This window comes from Gouania willdenowi, chromosome 19, assembly GCF_900634775.1.
Source record: "Gouania willdenowi chromosome 19, fGouWil2.1, whole genome shotgun sequence".
Taxonomy (NCBI): domain Eukaryota; kingdom Metazoa; phylum Chordata; class Actinopteri; order Blenniiformes; family Gobiesocidae; genus Gouania; species Gouania willdenowi.
Genome location: NC_041062.1, coordinates 65,810 through 84,034, shown reverse-complemented (window position 1 = coordinate 84,034; position 18,225 = coordinate 65,810). Strand labels below are relative to the sequence as shown.

Below are 18,225 nucleotides of genomic sequence, written 5' to 3'. Positions count from 1 at the left end.
TCCTGTAATCTCCTGTGTGTGTGTGTGTCTATTGCTTCTGTGTGTGTGTCTCTACGCTCTCCTGTGGGGTGAGTTGTGTCTGTCTCTGGTGTGTGTGTCTCTGGCTTGTGTGTGTGTGTGTGTCTCCTCCTGTGTGTGTGTGTGTGTCCCGGTCTGCTGTTGACCTGCCTTGCTGTCTGTCCGATTTTGAGTCTTGTTCATCACGTGTGGATAAGAAGGTTTCCTGTATAAAGAAGGTACAGTATGTCCACCTACACCTTCATAATTGATTGTTTATTCATGTTTTTTACTTTAATATTCAATGATATCTGATATAGAATGTAAATGAATGCATGGTCTACCTAAACCAGTTAGGAAAATTAAATATATAAGAATGTAGAATATGTGCATGAGTCCATTTAAACAACAAATGATTTTTATCCACTTTTAAATGTAATTGCATAAAAAATAGATGAAATACAATCTGTGCTACAGATTCTGATCCTTGGTTGCAGAAAAACTAAGAATAATAATGTTCTAGGGGCGACCGTGGCTCAGGTGGTAGTGGGTCGTCTTCTGATCCAGAGGTTGGGGGTTCGATCCCAGTACCTGACTATGTGTTGAAGTGCCCTTGGGCAAGACACTGAACCCTAAGTAGCTCCCAGTGGTCGTGTGTGTGTGTGTGTGTGTGTGTGTGTGTGTGTGTGTGTGTGTGTGTGTGTGTGTGTGTGTGTGTGTGTGTGTGTGTGTGTGTGTGTGTGTGTGTGTGTGTGTGTGTGTGTGTGTGTGTGTGTGGTGTGTGTGTGTGTGTGTGTGTGTGTGTGTGAGAGCTGGTATGTAAAGCTTCAGTGTGGCTCTATATAAATCAAGTCCTTTCATCATTTCTAAATGTTCAACACAAACAGATCAAAATAATCTACAATATCAGAAATAAATAAGAGCAGATATTAGTAATAATATTATTAGATAGAAGATTATTAAAATAATGTGAAAATAAAACTATTTACACCAATTTAGAAAACAAACTTAACCAGTAGAAATGTAGTATGTTAAGATTTCATTCATTCAGACACAGTTGTTTGAAGAAATGGAATTACTTTGAGAAGTCAAGGAAACATCAAGCGATCAGCAGATGCCTCTGACAAAGACTGGCAGTTGCCAGTCGAAACACGTCAGGAGATTAAAGTGGGTTTCCTTAGTATCATTAACATACTATTCAAAAATAATATTACTGGAATCCCTAAGTAGAAATTTTCTCTAGCTTTGTTTAATGGCTTAATATCATTTTTTTAGTAATAGTTTTCATCTTCTAAATGGCTCAAAATGTTGAAAATGAAATTGCTTATGATTAAGGAGTAATTTTACTATGACACAAAGGGCCTGTTCTAGAACAAATGGAGTAAATCAGTGTTTTATACACAGGGTGAGATAAAGACGTCCTATCGGAAACGCTGGTTCATCCTGAAGGGAAACATCCTGTTCTACAAGGAGCGTCCGTCAGACCGAGACGTGCTGGGTGTGATTGTCCTGGAGGGGTGCACCGTCCAGCTGTGTGAGTCTGACGAGCAGTTCGCCTTCTCACTGGTGTGGAGCGAGGCGGGGCTGCGCACCTACAAGTTCTCTGCAGAAGATCAATCAAGTCAGGAGAGCTGGATCAAAGCCCTGGTGTCGGCCAAGCACAGCTACGTGGCTCTGCTGCTCAGCGACATGGAGAGGATGTACACAGGTTTACAGCCTTCATATCACACACTGTTACACACGGAGCACAAACAGGAAGAGCTTATTAAACATCTCTTGGAATGCATTTAGATTTTTGTATTTGTCGCTAGGGCTGGGCGATATATATGGAGATTCAATTCAACTTTATTTGTTTATCACAAATTACAACAAGTCATCTCAATGTGCTTATCATAATATAAAATTAATAATAATAAAGAAAAAAACCAACAAGATCCACATGAACAAGTATTTAGTGACAGTGAGAAGAAACAACTTCTTTAACAGGAATAAATCTCTGTTAGAACCAGGTTCAGAGGTGGCAGCCATCTGCGTGGACTGGTTGTGGTTAGTAGACAGAAGGACCAACAGAACAGGATAGAGAGATAGAACATCAGAGTGTTCCAGACTAGAACCACAGATCAGGAAGTGACATCATCAGCTGAGCAGAGAGAGAAGAACGAGGAGAAGACACTGACTGCAGAAAAACATGATACATTATTATCAGGTCATCATGTGTTGGTCTCACTCCTAGTGCCTAGTCAGCACTTATTATAAAGATGATCAATCTCTTCCTGTTTATTGATAAGATAACAGTGACTCTAAGGTCTGTAAATGTTTATAGATGAGTTTATGTCTGCTCTAGTGTTTATGTTATGTTATGATTCATTTATATCTTCAATGTTAACATTAAAGATATATATATATACAGTATATATAAAAGGGGTGGGAACCTCAGGGTACCTCACGATACGGTATGCGATACAAAGCTCACGATAACAATTATCTCACGATGTGACGATACTGCGATTATCAGGTTGTTCTAAACTGTATCTGGCCAATAAAGCTGATTCTGATTCTGATTATCGATATATTGGTCAGAAATCAATCTACAATAACTATGACATAACAAGAAAAAAAAGATTAAGTGAAAAAATACAATTTTTATTTTATATCTTAAAGACAATAAATATAAAAAGTGTCCTATGAACAGTGAGACTATTTTAGTGCAACATTTCTGTAAATAAGTGTCAACAGACCAATGTAAACTAATAAGTGTCTCCAATAGTGATTTATGTAAACAATAAATAGAGTCTTTATTACCAGTGACATCATTATAGTGAAATATTACAGTCAACAATATATTGGTTCCTTCAACAGTGATTTTCTGACATTTCTGTGAAGACGTACCTTCACATGTGTTATCGTCCTACATACTATATATATTCATCCTATAGACTGTATATATTCGTCCTGTACATACATACTGTACATATATATATATATATATATATATTGTTCTCTCCACAGATGCCTTAGACAGTCAACCTGCTAAAACTTCCACTTTGCCAAATCACAGCAGAACAGAAGTGGAATCTCCAGGAGCTTCTATGAGGACATCACACACCTCGACTTTGCCTTCTTTTCACACTCCACCATTGGGGGCGGGACTCGGCATCAGCTCCAATCAAATGCTTCAACTTCCGATTGTTCCCGTCAAAGCGGCGGGAAAGAAATCCCCCAAACTGTGGCCCACAAGGAGTGGGAATGTTCTACCTGGTAACGCTTCTGCTCTGGCTTTGGGAGAGTTAGGGTTGTGTTCAGACAATGAGGATTTCAGTAAAATGCACGATGATTACGGCAAAGACATAAGAGAACTGATTGCTGATTGGTCAAAAAGAGGATCTGATGGTAACGTTGTTCAGGAAGAAAATTTGATAGATTTTGGATAAAAAGCAACTATTTTTTTGTGTTTGTGTCAGATTCTTCTCCAAGATATGGACAGTTCCAGTAAAGTCATTATTTTATTATTAATATATTTTTAACTATGGGTTGGGACCACAAAGGGGTTGCAGATCATTCTTTCTTACAATTTAGAGAAATTAAAAAAATTGACGAGTAATGGGATTAACTCATAACATGTAATAGGGTTTTATTTGAAAATATTGAATTCAAAGTTGCTTGTGTTCTTTATTAAGAATTATTAATTTCAATGTCACCTGTTTCATCAGCAAACCTGCAATGTTTTATTCTTCTGCTATTTATGTAATGTACAGATATAATATGATACATACTGTGTTTCATACAAACTGCACCATGTTTTTGTTTAACAGTTTCTTATATTAAAAAAAAGTCTTGGCTTTGGGTTTTACTTTGTTTTTAAGGGTTAATAACCACTTTTTGTACAGAAATGAATTGTTTACATGTATTGTATACTGACTTAATATTCTACTTCTGAGGTATTATACAGATAATAATAGTTTAGCCCAAAAGTGATGCATTTATTGGATCTTAACACCTGCAAGATCTAAATTAAGATTTTATGGGTTTTCTACACATTTTAGGCCATTTCAGGTTTACTACAGTTGATTAATTTGTGGTATTGAGTCTTACCGTTATCCATATAATGAAGTCCTCTCTAAATGCTATTGGGTTTTAAACAGTTGTTTGGTGGAAAAGCAGATCAAGAGAGCCAGAAAAGAACGGCGGGGGTGGTAGAGCTATTTCAGTCCTCACAGCTGTTTGTTTTATAGTCTGTCCGTCTATTTCTCACCTTGGACTCGGAGCTGACGCAGCTGCTACTTTAAAATGCAGCTTTTCTCTGATCACAATTGACTTCACTGCATAGGATTGTGTTTAATGTATTTCTCATGTCAAATCAAATCAACAGGGATATTTTTAAAAATGGAGTAAATGTAAAAACTTTATATAATTTGAAAAAATCCTGACGAACAGAACAAATTAAAATGGGTGAGAAATAAAAAAAAAAACAATATAACTTGGAGAAAAAAAAATAAAACTACTAAAGATCCAAAAAACAATGTTTAAAGTGTCTCCAATTCTTACCTTAGCTGTACAGGGGTGAGACTGATGACTGCCTGTTGGGGTCTTATATGGAGTTTGGTGGGTGGGCCAATGGCCAGTTCTAAAGAAACTATACTGGGAATCTTCAAGAGCAACTCAAGTTAGTGTGGGTGGCAAACTTTTTTATTTAGTCTCATTCTCATGCTGAAAGGACTTTAAGAAACCTGCTGCAATGTCTAATATTAATATTAAATTATCTGTTTCTAAGACACTTACAAATGTAAGAATATCTTTGTTTTCTCATTGAAAATTAGTCAAATAACTATAACTTAAGAGGCTCAGACGCACTATTTACACAGTTTGCTCTATGTGTTGCGTTTAAATGTGAATATTTAACAGAATGTAATAAAGTACGTTTCATCACTGCAGAGCTGTTTACATTCCCAATTAGAGCATTGTCATTGTATATCCAGTCAGTAATCAAGTATCATAGCTGGAACTCAACCAGTATCCCTCAGCTCTTGATCTTCATGACTGCTTGTAAGCCCAGATAGTCACCCCTCATCTCATCGACTGGAGAAACCCAAGTGCAACACTATCATTTAGACGAGTGATGACTTTAGAATATGTTGAGAGCAAATACACGCTGGCACGTTGAGTTGGCCAGTGGTGTAAAGTATTAGAAAGCATCAGGCTGGTGATCACTATCTCATCTACTGAGGGAGTTAAGCAGCTGTATTCTGTCATCACCGTTCTCTCTCATAGTGATTATTAGGTCACGACTAAGGTCATCCTTACATTAATGAGAAATCAGTTATAAAGGGCTAATGCAGTTGTCCCTCAGTGTGTCTCATGCCTGTTTAACCATATTAGTCCACATCGTCACCAAAGATCAGCCTGTGAGTTGGCATTGAATTCACCTCATTCCAAGACTCCTGCAGCCTATTTTGAAGCATCGGTAAACTGATCCGGTCAGCAGCGTCCTCGCTCCACCCTCTTCCTCTCTTACCCTCAGCTCTGTTTTCCTTCCAAACCTGTTGGTGAGGCTAAAGTTAGCCCCATGTGAGCTAGTATAAAAGGCCCCAAGGGCCCAATACTACATGTCAGTCACATCGGCTTGGCTGAGCTTCTCTTCTAGACCAACATCAGCCCACAAACTTGAGAGATGGTAAGTGTACAGTCAGTAGTGACTAAGATCTTCCTCACACTAAAGTGATGAAATGAGTGGTTACTCACATACTTTTGCTAATTGGAGATTACCAACATCCCATTGATAGAAAATAAAGGAATCTCCAATATCATGAATTCCAGCCAGCTGTGGATTTGGATCCAGCTGTTACTCATATATTTTGGCTTGACTAACACATGACATAATCATAATCTATAGAAAGACTGGTCTTGCATTTGATATTCCTCAAGACTTTTGAAACTGAATGACATTGGAGTTTCATTGAAAAATAATTGTTAATAAAGAAAGTGCTCAGTGGTCATAGAGAAGAATTGAATTCAAATGGTTGAATTTAGATCTACTGGGAACTAATAGTTTCCAATTTCCTTTATTTTTTCCTTCTCTCAAGAGTTACTTTATTTGGTTTATGTTCATTTTGCACTTTTTAATGTTTCCCAGGCACCCAAGAAGGCCAAGAGGAGGCAGCAGCAGGGTGAGGGTGGATCCTCCAATGTGTTCTCCATGTTTGAGCAGAGCCAGATCCAGGAGTACAAGGAGGTCAGTACATCATTCCTAACTGGAAAGCTAAACAAAATCCATCCATCCATTTTCATACCCGCTTATTCCTATTTATCAGGGTCGCGGGGTAAACAAAATATTTAAAAAAAAAAACAAACAAAAAAACTTGAGTTTAATCATGTTAGCTTGAGGTTTGACTTTGATAATAATATTTTTGTTTGGCTTCTTTTTTTTTTTTAAAGAAAAGAGACTTTGGTTGAATTCAGTTTAGGAAAATTGTCAACTTGTTTGTGACGAGGCTGTAAATCTGAGTTTGTCCTATGACAGCATCACCTTTACTCTGTACTGACTCAGCATTTCTCCTCCATGAAACGTGCTCTGTGACACCATAGGAATGTTGTTTAACAGCTGCTCAACTTCAGTAAAACTCAAAGCAGGAAAAAAAGGTTCAAACTGAGAAATTGGAGAGAAAACTTATGTTGAGATTCTGCTTCTTTAAAACAAGGTTTGTAGCTGGTCAATAGGACAGATCATTTGCAGATCTTTATGAATTTCACCTTTTGCATTAGTGGCTTTGCTCTCCAGTAGAGGTGAAAATGAAGAGCACAGCCTGGCAACAGTAGCTCAAATCGTCCTTAAGGGTGACAGAACACTAGTAGATTCAGTCACAAGGCAAAAGGATGACAGCTGTAATCAATACCATCTCCTTAAATGTCGCAAGGGGTTTGTGTCACATACCAGAACCATTTTAACACCTTAGAAAGACAAGTGACCCACCAGCTGCCAAAAGCTTACAACGCCATCTTTGGTTACAGCGATAGCAAACTATGTGCTTCACATCACACGTTTATGTTGGCAAACTATTGAGTGTAATATTGATGATTATCAAGTCTTATGATGAAGACTTGTGAATAATTTGAGTCTCACCTCTACATATTCACATAGGACAAAAACCTTTGAAGGTCGTCTACCTTCCGATCAATAATCATCTATAAAAGCACAGCTTAGTTGTCCGATTACCTCAAAATAATTTTTTAACTAATTGTCGTGGCCAGGCTTTCACAATCATCGACCAGAACAGAGATGGCATCATCAGCAAGGACGACCTGAGGGACGTGCTGGCCACCATGGGCCAACTGAATGTGAAGAATGAGGAGCTGGAGGCCATGGTGAAGGAGGCCAGTGGCCCCATCAACTTCACCGTCTTCCTGACCATGTTCGGCGAGAAGCTGAAGGGTGTGTTGACACGTGTTGTAAAATACCAAAATTCATTAGCTTCATATTTCCATTTTAAATCACTTTCAATCATCTTGAGTTTCAACAATTGATTGATTTTTTGATCATGAATAACTTCTTTTGCTTTCAGGTGCTGACCCCGAGGACGTTATCGTGAGTGCTTTCAAGGTCCTGGACCCCGAGGCCACTGGTTTCATTAAGAAAGAATTGTAAGAGCTTTTACAATCACAATACATTTACTTATTCAAGAGTTTAATCTCTCTGCTCTCTCGTTCCCTATTCTCTGCAGTCTTGAGGAGCTTCTGACCACCCAGTGCGACAGGTTCACCCCTGAGGAGGTGAGATGATGTCCTTCTACATTCCTTCATGGAGATAATTCTCATGTTTACAGAGTTTTAAGTCCCTTCTTTAATCTCCTTTCTCTGCAGATGACCAACCTGTGGGCTGCTTTCCCCCCTGATGTGGCTGGCAACGTTGACTACAAGAACATCTGCTATGTCATCACACACGGAGAGGACAAGGAAGAGTAAATCCCTTCTTTCAAGTCCTCAACCATAGCATTCAAACCCATTTTCATCCAAACACTTACTGGCTCTATCCTCTCAAACGCTATGCCTTCCTTTCATACACTGGCTCACCACGTAAAGACTTGTCTCTTCTGAGACCCTCAGTGAGTGGATGGAGGGCTGTGGGGATGTTTGTGTGTGAGTACAACAGGAGGAACATGGGATTGTTTTCAATAAAAAAAAATAATCTTATGAGACTGAAACTCTCTCTCCAACTCTGTCCCTGCCTCTTGCTCCTCCTTTTTTCCCCTTCATCACTCATTCTGCTCCTCTGACGAACAGTGTTTGCATCTTACCTACGTGCAGCGTGTGTAGACTGGCTGCAGGGTGAGGATATAACTTGGGTGCTATGATGCATGCACAGCCCATTACTTGAAACAAGTGAGTGGTCTGACCCTGGTGGTATGTTAGTCTGAGCCAAACGCAGTGTGATCCGTGGAATTCTCCCATTTCTCATATTGGAGGCAAGTACAATGTATAAGACAGGGAGTATTGTACTATAATAGTTTGCCTACCCCTGTCTTTTAAATTGCACTTTAATTCTCTGATAGGTGGGAAAAGTTGCAGAGAAAAGAGGAGGAATGCACGAGTTCAAAAGGTTCAATAAGATAAATTGGGAAAGTGATGGTAAAAGATGGTAAGTTGGAGTCCAGTGAGTTGAAAAGCAAAAGATAAGAGTCTTTGTTTTTTATTCTTTGTGCTCCTTCTCACTGATGTTTCCCTCCTGTTGTTGTAACTGTCGACACTGTAACAAATAAAGAAATACTAATAAAAGCCGCTATCTTTCGTACGACATTGTGTCTCTTGGTTTAAGTGGGGGCACGGGGTTAACTAACAGCATTTGCTTCTTCAGGACATTTGGATTTTTATAATGTATTTATTTTTAATATACACCTCTGAGAATACCTCATAGACTTTGTAGAAACTAAAAGGGTGTAGGCTATTGATTTACACATTTTCTTGACAGTTTTACCACTTAATCCTTAATCATATACTAAATAATTATAATAATAAATTATGATTTTATTTTTAGTGTACTGTATATTTGTGTTGGCTGCTAGCTCCAAAGGCTAAAGAAATTTATTTTATTTATTTTTTAATATCAAAAGCTTAATATTGATTTTTGTGACATTCATTGTGAGACAGTTGTGCATTTATTCTTATTACATGTGAGCACAAAAACCTTTTGGATTTCATCACATAAATACATTTCTGGCCATGACCTTAACCCTCACTTGTTTGTTCAGATTATGTTTGAATTAAAAATAAAAGATAAAAGAGTTTTTTGTACAACTCAATTTCAATTTGGCAAAATGTTTCATTCATAAATGTCCATCCATCCATTTTCAGACCTGTTTTGTTCTATTTCAGGGTCGTCCATAAATGTATACATTCAAATACAAACATTTTTGGTGGTTGTAGTGGTAGTAATGGTGGTGAGGCTCTGACAACCCATGCAAACATTTTTGAATGGGTTAAAAATATTTAAATATAACTTGTCCAATCTAAATTTGAGGCTAAAATTTCCGAAATTATTGAAAATGTGTCTTTTGTGTGACCTCTGATTCATTCTGGTTATATTTTTTTAGTTCTTGTCATTCTTGCTTTGATCATTCTTTGTATATTTTGTTAATGTTGTCATTTGTTAATTATTTAAAAAAATGTTGCTGTTGTTTAAATAAAGGTTATACAAAAACACCATTTTTTTCTGGCAGTACGTCGCTCCTCCGTTAGGGGGCGCTGGACGTCAGGAATCAATGAGCAAAAAGGAGAAGAATTAAAAAATACCATCAGAGGAAAAACATCTGCTGCTGTCACAGCTAACAGCAGCTAACAGCTAACAGCTAATAGCTAACAGCTAACAGCTATGGGGGTTCGGTGAGCTTCCACCCCGGTCTCTCTGTGCCTTTCCCGGTCCTGACGGCCTGAGTCCCGCTGCCGCCGCCATGGCCTCGGTGCTCCGCTGTTCAGCAGCTGTCAGAGCCTCACCACCATTACCACCATTACTACCATTACTACTAATACTACTGCTGCTGGCGACCTTCCCCGTTCACGGTTCCCAAGGCGACAAGGAGCCGGTGTACCGGGACTGTGTGAAGCTGTGTGTCCGGACCAACTGCACTGGAGCCCGGCTGAGGGGTTTCCAGTCCGACCAGCCCAACTACATGGTGCTGACAGGTGAGCACTGATCAGAATCTACTCAAGTAGAAGAACTGGTATTGATTGAAATTGTACTCAGTGACTTTAAGTCATACATATAATTAGGGCTGAGCAATATGGCCCAAAACTCATATCTCGATATTTTGTCTAAAAAAATGGAGATATACGATATAAATTTCGATCATTTTGATTCAAATGAAGTCTGGTCAGAAAAAAACAGCCCAGGGTTAAATTTGCTGAAACAAAACGGGCACATTTATTAACAAACAGTTCCACAAAGCATGCCATTGTGGCCTTTTTCTGCTTTAAAGGACAGCACGTATGAGTGACTAACAGCACATTCATTATTATTGCGTCTCAGTCCTTTGCTGAATAAAAGTCTCCATTTAATGCCAGACCACATAAACAAACCCACTTAAAAACATTAAAAATAAACAACAGTCCATTACTCTTATTCTGTTATTATTATTGTAAAATGGTCATTGTAGTTAGCACAACAAGCTCCTAAATCAGTCCCCTTTTATCAAAATTATGATGTTTGGGTTGCAGCAAGAGACGAAACATCACACACACACACACACACACACATTTAATTTACTTTCTTTTTTCTTGTATTCCAGGTTGGACGTGTCGTGATGATTGTCGCTATCAGTGCATGTGGACGACTGTTGGCCTTTACCAAGCCGAGGGATATCAAGTCCCACAGTTTCACGGCAAGGTCTGACCTCCATGTAAACGTGATTTTATTCATTTGTTTGTTTTTGTTAAATGTGAATTGAATTGGTGTTTTTATTCCAGTGGCCGTTTGCTCGCTTCCTGTGTTTTGAGGAGCCAGCGTCTGCACTGGCGTCGCTTCTAAATGGCTTGTCTTGCCTTCTGATGTTACTGCGTTATCGCAACACCGTACCACGCCAGAGCCCCATGTACCACACCATCAACGCCTTCTCTCTGGTGAGTCCAGAAACCAACCATTTTAACACCATATCACAACAAATCTGTTGCATATTAATGTGAAATCCTGTGTGTGTAGGTGTCTCTTAATGCTTGGTTCTGGTCAACGGTGTTTCACACCCGGGACACGTTTCTCACTGAGGTACAGCTGTTTATTACTTGCAGCCTTTGTAGGATGGTTCTAAAGAGAACAATCTGTGTTGTTAGCTAGCAGTAGCTTGTTGACGTTCACAGCAGATAAACAATAGTGTTGCTTTCAGGTGCCAGGTCACATGGTTCAGGGTTAATAGAAAACTGTGTTGTGTAGAGAAGGAAGAACAACTGATGGGATTTTTTATTATAACTCAGTGTTTTTCAACCTTGGGGTCAGGACCCCATGTGGGGTCGCCTGAAATGTTCAGTAATTGGATTAAAAAAAAAAAGTATCCTATCCTTAAACTTTCTTAAATATAAATGTCGTTCAAATGAAATTCAGTATTAAATTATCTTGTCACTAATCCTGGCTAATCCATATTCATAACACACTAATAAATATGATCAAAAAAATAATTCGAGAAAGAAAAAAATGTTTCTGAGGTTGCTGGACATTTGTGATGTTAAAATGGAGTCACGACCCAAAAAGGGTTGGGAACCACTGTTAAAACCATGTATTGATAGGAACGTTTCAATGACATTCTAATGACATCACATTAAACTCTGTAAATAACCATGCACACAGTCACTGTGTCGATGTTACATATTGTTGAATAAAAGCATATATATATATTTATCTATTGTTCGTTTGGTCGGAAAAGTTGTTAATTCGAGTGTTTTTTGTTTTTAGAAAATGGACTATTTCTGTGCAACAGCAGTCATTCTGTATTCAATCTACTTGTGTTGTGTCAGGTAAGCTCTGAAACAAGTCGTGTATGTTTAGAAGAGTTGTTTTTTTATCCTCATGAAAAACAGGATTTTTACAAAGATAAACAGACTAAACAACATTACCAACAACACTGAATATCAACCAACTGTAACTGTGTATTGTTCTTCAGGACTTTGGGTCTGAGACGACCCGTGGTGTCCAGCATGGTGGGGGTGCTGCTCATCTTGGCCTTCACTTCTCACGTCTCCTACTTGACCTTTATCAGCTTTGACTACGGCTACAACATGGCTGCAAATGTCACCATTGGTATGGAACGCTTTTAATACAAGACATTAAGCAGAGGTGATTTTTATTTTGAGTTTATTATTAAAAATACATTAAATAATGTATAATTTTTTTTCAACTGTGAGGGAACAAAATAAACTAGAATATTTGCATTTCCTGAAGAAAATGCAAGTGAGGATGCAAGTGCTGGCCCGTGTTGCACTGCATTAGCAATAACCTAGCGATAGCATTAACATAGCATTAGCCTAATGTTAGCATTATCCTAGCATTAGCATTAGCGTAGGCTAGCATTAGCGCAGCAATTGCATTATTTATTTTTTTTTTATTTATTCAGTTCATTTCCGACATGGTTGCATTCACATTGTTTTTTTTTTTTTGTTTTTTTTTGTCCTTTTTTCATGCCGGAAAGGGCGACGGAAAAAAGCATTATGCTTATCTAGATCCGTCCCCTAATTTGAACACAGATAATTTTACATCCAACCTCGTTTCTTCCCCTTTTTTTTTTTTTTTTTTTTTTTTTTTGTGATGTGTTCTCGTCTCTGAAAACACGTCTTCTCCCTTCCTTGGCTCAGGAAGAATCATTAGCCTCGCAGTAGCATTCGCCTAGCATTACCACTGACCTATCATTAGCATTCACCTAGCAATTGCTTAATATTAGCAATTTGGTTGAAAAAAGTTGAAATAGGTTGGTTATAGTAGCTGAACATGTTAAAGGTTGAATGGTTTGGATCTGTTACAAAATGGCTGACAAAGTGGTTAAAAGTTCCAATGAGGGGAAAAAAGGTTGGAACTTTCAATGTAAGTGGAAAAAAGCAGAAAGTTCCACAGGAAATAACTCAAAAAGTTGAAAAGTTTAAAAAAAACTGAAACAGATCTGAAGTAGTGGTCGGGGTCGGTATCCATGTGTATCAAATATAAGGCTGTTTGAACGTTGTATATGAGAGTTATAGCGGTTTTTCTATTATGACGTGCTAAGTGGCGTCAGTCAATAAAACACATTATAAAGAGAAAACCAGTTAAAAATCACTCAATGAATTTAATGCAAATCCTTTGAAAAATAGCCAAGATACAGCATTTAGATGTGATGGCGAAGGATTTTCCAGTGACATTTTAGGCCCCTCCCACTGATCACAGAATGTTTTTTCTCCATCAGCGACCTGTTCCCACCTTATAAGATTCATCCAACACTATTTTGAAGTCAACACGTCATATCGTCTTTGAGCTAGAGCTGTTAGCGTCGGACGCCACTAAAAGCAGCGCCCTCTGAGAACGCAAGGCATGATGGGTAATTTTAACATTGATTTTTGTTTAGGGTTGGACAGTCAACATGTGTATCAAATATGAAGTAGTTTGAACTTTGTATATTAGTATTATATGCATTGTTCTGTTATGGCGTGCAATAGTTGCTAACAGTGAACATGACCGTAAATAACGCCAGTCGAAAACGCAAGGCATGATGGGAAGTTTTTCAAGAGAGTCATGAATAGGCATGGGCTAGGGTTAAGCCTATAATAGGCTGGGCTCGAGACTGCGACTATTTTTTCAGTGTGTGCGAGTGAAAATCTCACGAGTCATCCTCCTGTTAATCAGGGTCCGACATGGACGCTACACGCTGCTGCGTCACCAACTCTAGGGAGACACACGGTCCGTGCTGCGTTCACGGACACTGGGACAAACACACACTGGGGACTAGGGTTGTCACGATACTAGAATTTCAAACTCGATATTGATATTCAGGCGGGGGGAAAACTCGATACCATTTTTGATGCCACGGGGCAAAAAAAAACACAAACATTTAGAAGCACAATTTCCTTTAATAAAATTGTGAATACAAACTATGAGCAGTATACAGTATTTTTAAAATAAGTGAAATGTAGTGCAACATTTAACAACACATGTAAACAATAAACACTATTTTGAGAAAGTATAACAACATTTAGCAAATTTTCTTCTCATTTTTGACTAAAACTGGTTGTACACGCGCAGCACATACACTATTCCACACCAAAGAGGAGGAGCTCATCAGAACCATCATGGAGGGACCAGAACTGATGGACTATGATACCAGGACAGATGTTCAGCTGTGGTTCTCCTAGGACAGGGGTCTGCAACCTGTGGCTCTGGGGCCTAATGTGGCCGTTTGACTCTTATACAATGGCTCCCTATAGCTTTAAAAAACTATTGAAATAAATAGTTATTTTTTACAGAAAAGCTATTAATGATTAATGACAAATAAAATTAAGTTTCATAACAATTTATTAAGCTAAAATAAATCAGGTTGTACAATGACTCAGCACTTTCCTACAACATCTACAGACCATCAACTTTCCTCCACCTGTGACTAACCTTAAGTTTTAAATCCCTGGTAAGAAACTAAACCAACAAAAACACTATTTCTGGAAGAAAATACAGATTTTAATTGTGTGGGAACAGATTCATTTAACCACCAATGTACAGGTTAAATATGTATGTTTTATGTGTGGTAAGAAATGAGTAATTAGCATGTGTTGATCACATGATCATGTGTTATTATATTCATGTTACTTTTTGTAGACTTTCATATACATTAACTATAAAAATCTACTTTATAAACATTGTGTTCATGTAAACTGAGATGTGTAAGAATTTGAAGATAAAGATACTGATTTATTTATTGATGTTATTTATTTTATTTTAAACAGTTTTTAAGTTTCCATTTACATGATCAATATAAATCAAACATTATTCTATATAATTATATATAATGTAATCCACTGTATTGTCTTCATAGAGAAGGTCTTTATGGCTCCAGGAGGACTTTAATCCAGGTGAGATGAGGTTCAATGGTTCCTTGTAGAGTAAAGGTTACAGACCCCTGACCAGGGGAAGAGGGTTAGGAGACCCCACTATCAGAGCTGGACCCTCTGAATTTAATTCATGGTGAAACAATGCAGATGATAAGTTGGTTATGTTACTGTTAAATTAATTCATGTACAGTATTTATGTAAAATAATAAAACAGAATAAATGTAACCTGTTGTTATGATTTAATGTTATTTAAAATAAATTGTTACGTCTTCTTTTAAAATTTTATGACTTATTTCAGCCACTGCTTGAAAACTTAATATTGACACTAAAATATTAAAACATTTTACAAATATCATATCTCTGGTCACTGTCAATCATAACTTCAACTACGGTGCACCAGTGTAGTCATCTATTCATCAGCATGTGACCAACTGAGAACGTTAGTGTAGAGCTCTGGTATGTAATAATATATGTACATATGTATTTCATAATAATAATAATATATGATGATCATTCCCTGTCCTTTGTTTCCTGAGGGAGGCGTTTTATTCACATTCCATGTTTTAACGGTGGATTTAGTTTTTATTGGTTGATTCTGGGATTCCGTTAAGGTGTAAATTATTGGGCCCTAAGTTAAGAAGAACCTCTGATGAGCCTTTTCTCTCCTCTTCAGCGATGGTGAACCTCTTGTGGTGGCTGTGTTGGTGCTGGCAGAACCGTGGGACGCTGCCGTACTGGTGGAAGTGTGGCCTGGTGGTGCTGCTGCTCCACGGTCTGGCTCTGCTGGAGCTGCTGGACTTCCCCCCCCTGCTCTGGGTGTTAGACGCTCACGCCGTGTGGCACCTCAGCACCATCCCCGTGCACTTCCTCTTCTACAGGTTAGCATTCAACATACTTTGTAGCATTAGTGAAATAATGTTGTATTACTTTATTTTTTCACTTTAGAATCCTTCAAAACAAATACAAACGCATCATAATTAATATACAAACACAAAAATACAAAGAAACAAAAAACAAGTAATAAGAAGCGTTTTAAAATAACACAAATGCCAATCAACAGACTTTGGTGGGGACAGTCACATGGGACCCAATCGTCCCTCACTCCCACCCACATTCAGTGACCCCCCCTTAACAAAAACACATATAATCCACAGCCGCTGCATAGTCACAATATTCATGTGCTGTCCATTTCTGTTATAAGGCTTAACCCTGTTACTTCTTGTATAATATTAATCCATTTTTTTAATATCCAGTGGATTACTTTTTTACACTCCTTTGTTATGATCTTTAAAGCTGTAAAAAAATTATTTAAAAAAAAATATACTTTTCATCTGAATCTATATTAATTGGGATTTTTCCTAATGTGATATTTTCTGATTTTAAATCAAGTTTCTTTCCCAGGTTCATCTTCAACAATTTAAAATACTTCTTTCCAGTGAGGTTGTATTATTTTAAAGGTATAGAATATATGTGTATAATCAGCATTTTCCTCTCCACAATTCCTCCAACATTTGCACTTTGATCCTTTATATTTACTCTACTTTATATTTATCTCATCATTATTTTTCAAGCAAACTCTCTCCAAAATAAGGAACCCATGATGATGAAATGTGTTCAGCGTGGGAAAGTTTTGATCCGTGTTCATTGTCTTTGCTTTCAGCTTCTTGATAGACGACAGCCTGTACTTACTGAACACAGAGAAGATGGGTGTCAAAGTGGAGTAGAACGACCTCATCTCTGCACCCTAAGAGTCAGGACAACGTGACACCCCGAGCGCTGAAGCTCCACCCCCCTCTAGACTATTTCTATGACATCATTTGAAGTTGTTTGGTTTTCTGGAGTTTGCAGTAAGAGGACGAGCCAGGGCTGTTCATCCAAGAAAGCATTGTTTACATTTTTTGTCCCTTTTAGTTTCTTTAATTATTCAGGAATATTTTATGTTTTCAAAAATTGACTTGATTGATGTTTGCTCTCATTTGCCTTTTGCTGAACATTTTGAGCCGTTTATTACGATGACATGAGGAGAAAAACAAGCGTATTGTTTATTAGCCACAGAATATTACATTTTTCACTTCTAGGTATGATTGTATTGTGTATTCCTCTGTATCATGTGTAAAACTCATTGATTTCCCTTAAAATGTTCAAATAGCAGTTGGTCATAGTTGTCTGTAGATGGCACCAAAGCGTCTGTTCTGTGTAACATGTGACAGATGAGGGAGGAGCTTAGCTAACAGTTCTAGAAAGTTCCCTTCTTTACTTTTTGTGCCTTTTATTTCTTTTCCACAGCTGATTTACATTCTACGCCCCTCCTTAATATTTAAACATCATTTGCCTTTTTGTTGTAGTTTGAAAAGCGTTTGTTTTGCTTTATAAGTGATTTTAAGACTTGGTGGAGACGTGTGAGATTCCCACACTGTGGGAATATTATTCACCTGGATTGCCTTTTAGAGTGAGGGATGAGGAAGTTTTTATTCAATGGTAAGTTTGTAAAGTTTGGGGTTAAAATGTGTGTGTGTGTGAATTCAGATGGTTATTTTGTGTCTTTGCTTTTATTCAACTATACACATGCACCTCCCTCCATGTTTTAAGGCCTTACACACATAATATAGATATTTTAACTATATTACATTTCTCCATGACGGTGAGAATCTATAATTTCCTGACCTCCTCCTTCATATGTGCACTTTTTCTGTGTAGCTACTCTATTTTTTTAATTCTGCACATTTTTGTACTTTGCTGTGAGAATGTGAACAATGCTCAGAATGAATACACACAGTGTAAAGAGTGCTGATGTGTTGGTTGAAGTGTGTATTGAAAGTTTTTTGTCTCAATTTGTGAGACGACAGGTAAATGTATCTTTATCTTCACTAATCACTGACGTTCTAGATTAAAATCATAATAAATGTCTAAATAAGTTGTGTAAATGCCTTTTAGTAGTTGTTTGTTAGAAGCTGACGATAAAAGCATGATTAGAATCAATGTGAATCATATTTAAATGTGAACGTTGTTCTTCCTTCACTGCTGTGCACTTTTCTTCCTCACATGAACCAAAAATAAAGATCGGAGATTATTTGAGTTGAACCAAGTTTCTTTATCATTGATTTATGATGAAACTACAGTATCTTAAGAATGATGGAAAATACATACAGATAAACTGTGTTGACTCTAAAAAGACCACAAAAATTACATTTT

General features: G+C 37.6%; 3 protein-coding genes across 3 annotated transcripts; all 3 read left to right on the top strand.

Moving 5' to 3' along the window:
• Nucleotides 1-158: 158 nt before the first annotated feature.
• LOC114481789 (sesquipedalian-1-like) lies at nt 159-4,490 on the top strand (the record flags this gene model as incomplete). The annotated part of the gene is made up of 3 exons (XM_028476829.1): nt 159-236; nt 1,402-1,705; nt 3,007-4,490. Coding segments are annotated over 3 exons (804 nt in total), but the record flags the coding sequence as incomplete, so codon positions are not given.
• A 1,031-nt stretch (nt 4,491-5,521) lies between these two features.
• On the top strand, nt 5,522-8,782 carry mylpfb (myosin light chain, phosphorylatable, fast skeletal muscle b). The gene is made up of 6 exons (XM_028476434.1): nt 5,522-5,668; nt 6,128-6,226; nt 7,243-7,423; nt 7,554-7,632; nt 7,713-7,761; nt 7,852-8,782. The coding sequence occupies exons 1-6, from the start codon at nt 5,666-5,668 to the stop codon at nt 7,951-7,953; spliced, it is 513 nt and encodes a 170-aa protein (XP_028332235.1). The 5' UTR covers nt 5,522-5,665; the 3' UTR covers nt 7,954-8,782.
• A 946-nt stretch (nt 8,783-9,728) lies between these two features.
• pgap3 (post-GPI attachment to proteins phospholipase 3) lies at nt 9,729-18,114 on the top strand. Its single transcript, XM_028476166.1, has 8 exons — nt 9,729-10,167; nt 10,770-10,867; nt 10,948-11,100; nt 11,180-11,242; nt 11,924-11,985; nt 12,132-12,268; nt 15,707-15,911; nt 16,694-18,114. Exons 1-8 carry the CDS (start codon nt 9,936-9,938, stop codon nt 16,755-16,757), a joined length of 1,014 nt encoding a protein of 337 aa, XP_028331967.1. The 5' UTR covers nt 9,729-9,935; the 3' UTR covers nt 16,758-18,114.
• Nucleotides 18,115-18,225: the final 111 nt, after the last annotated feature.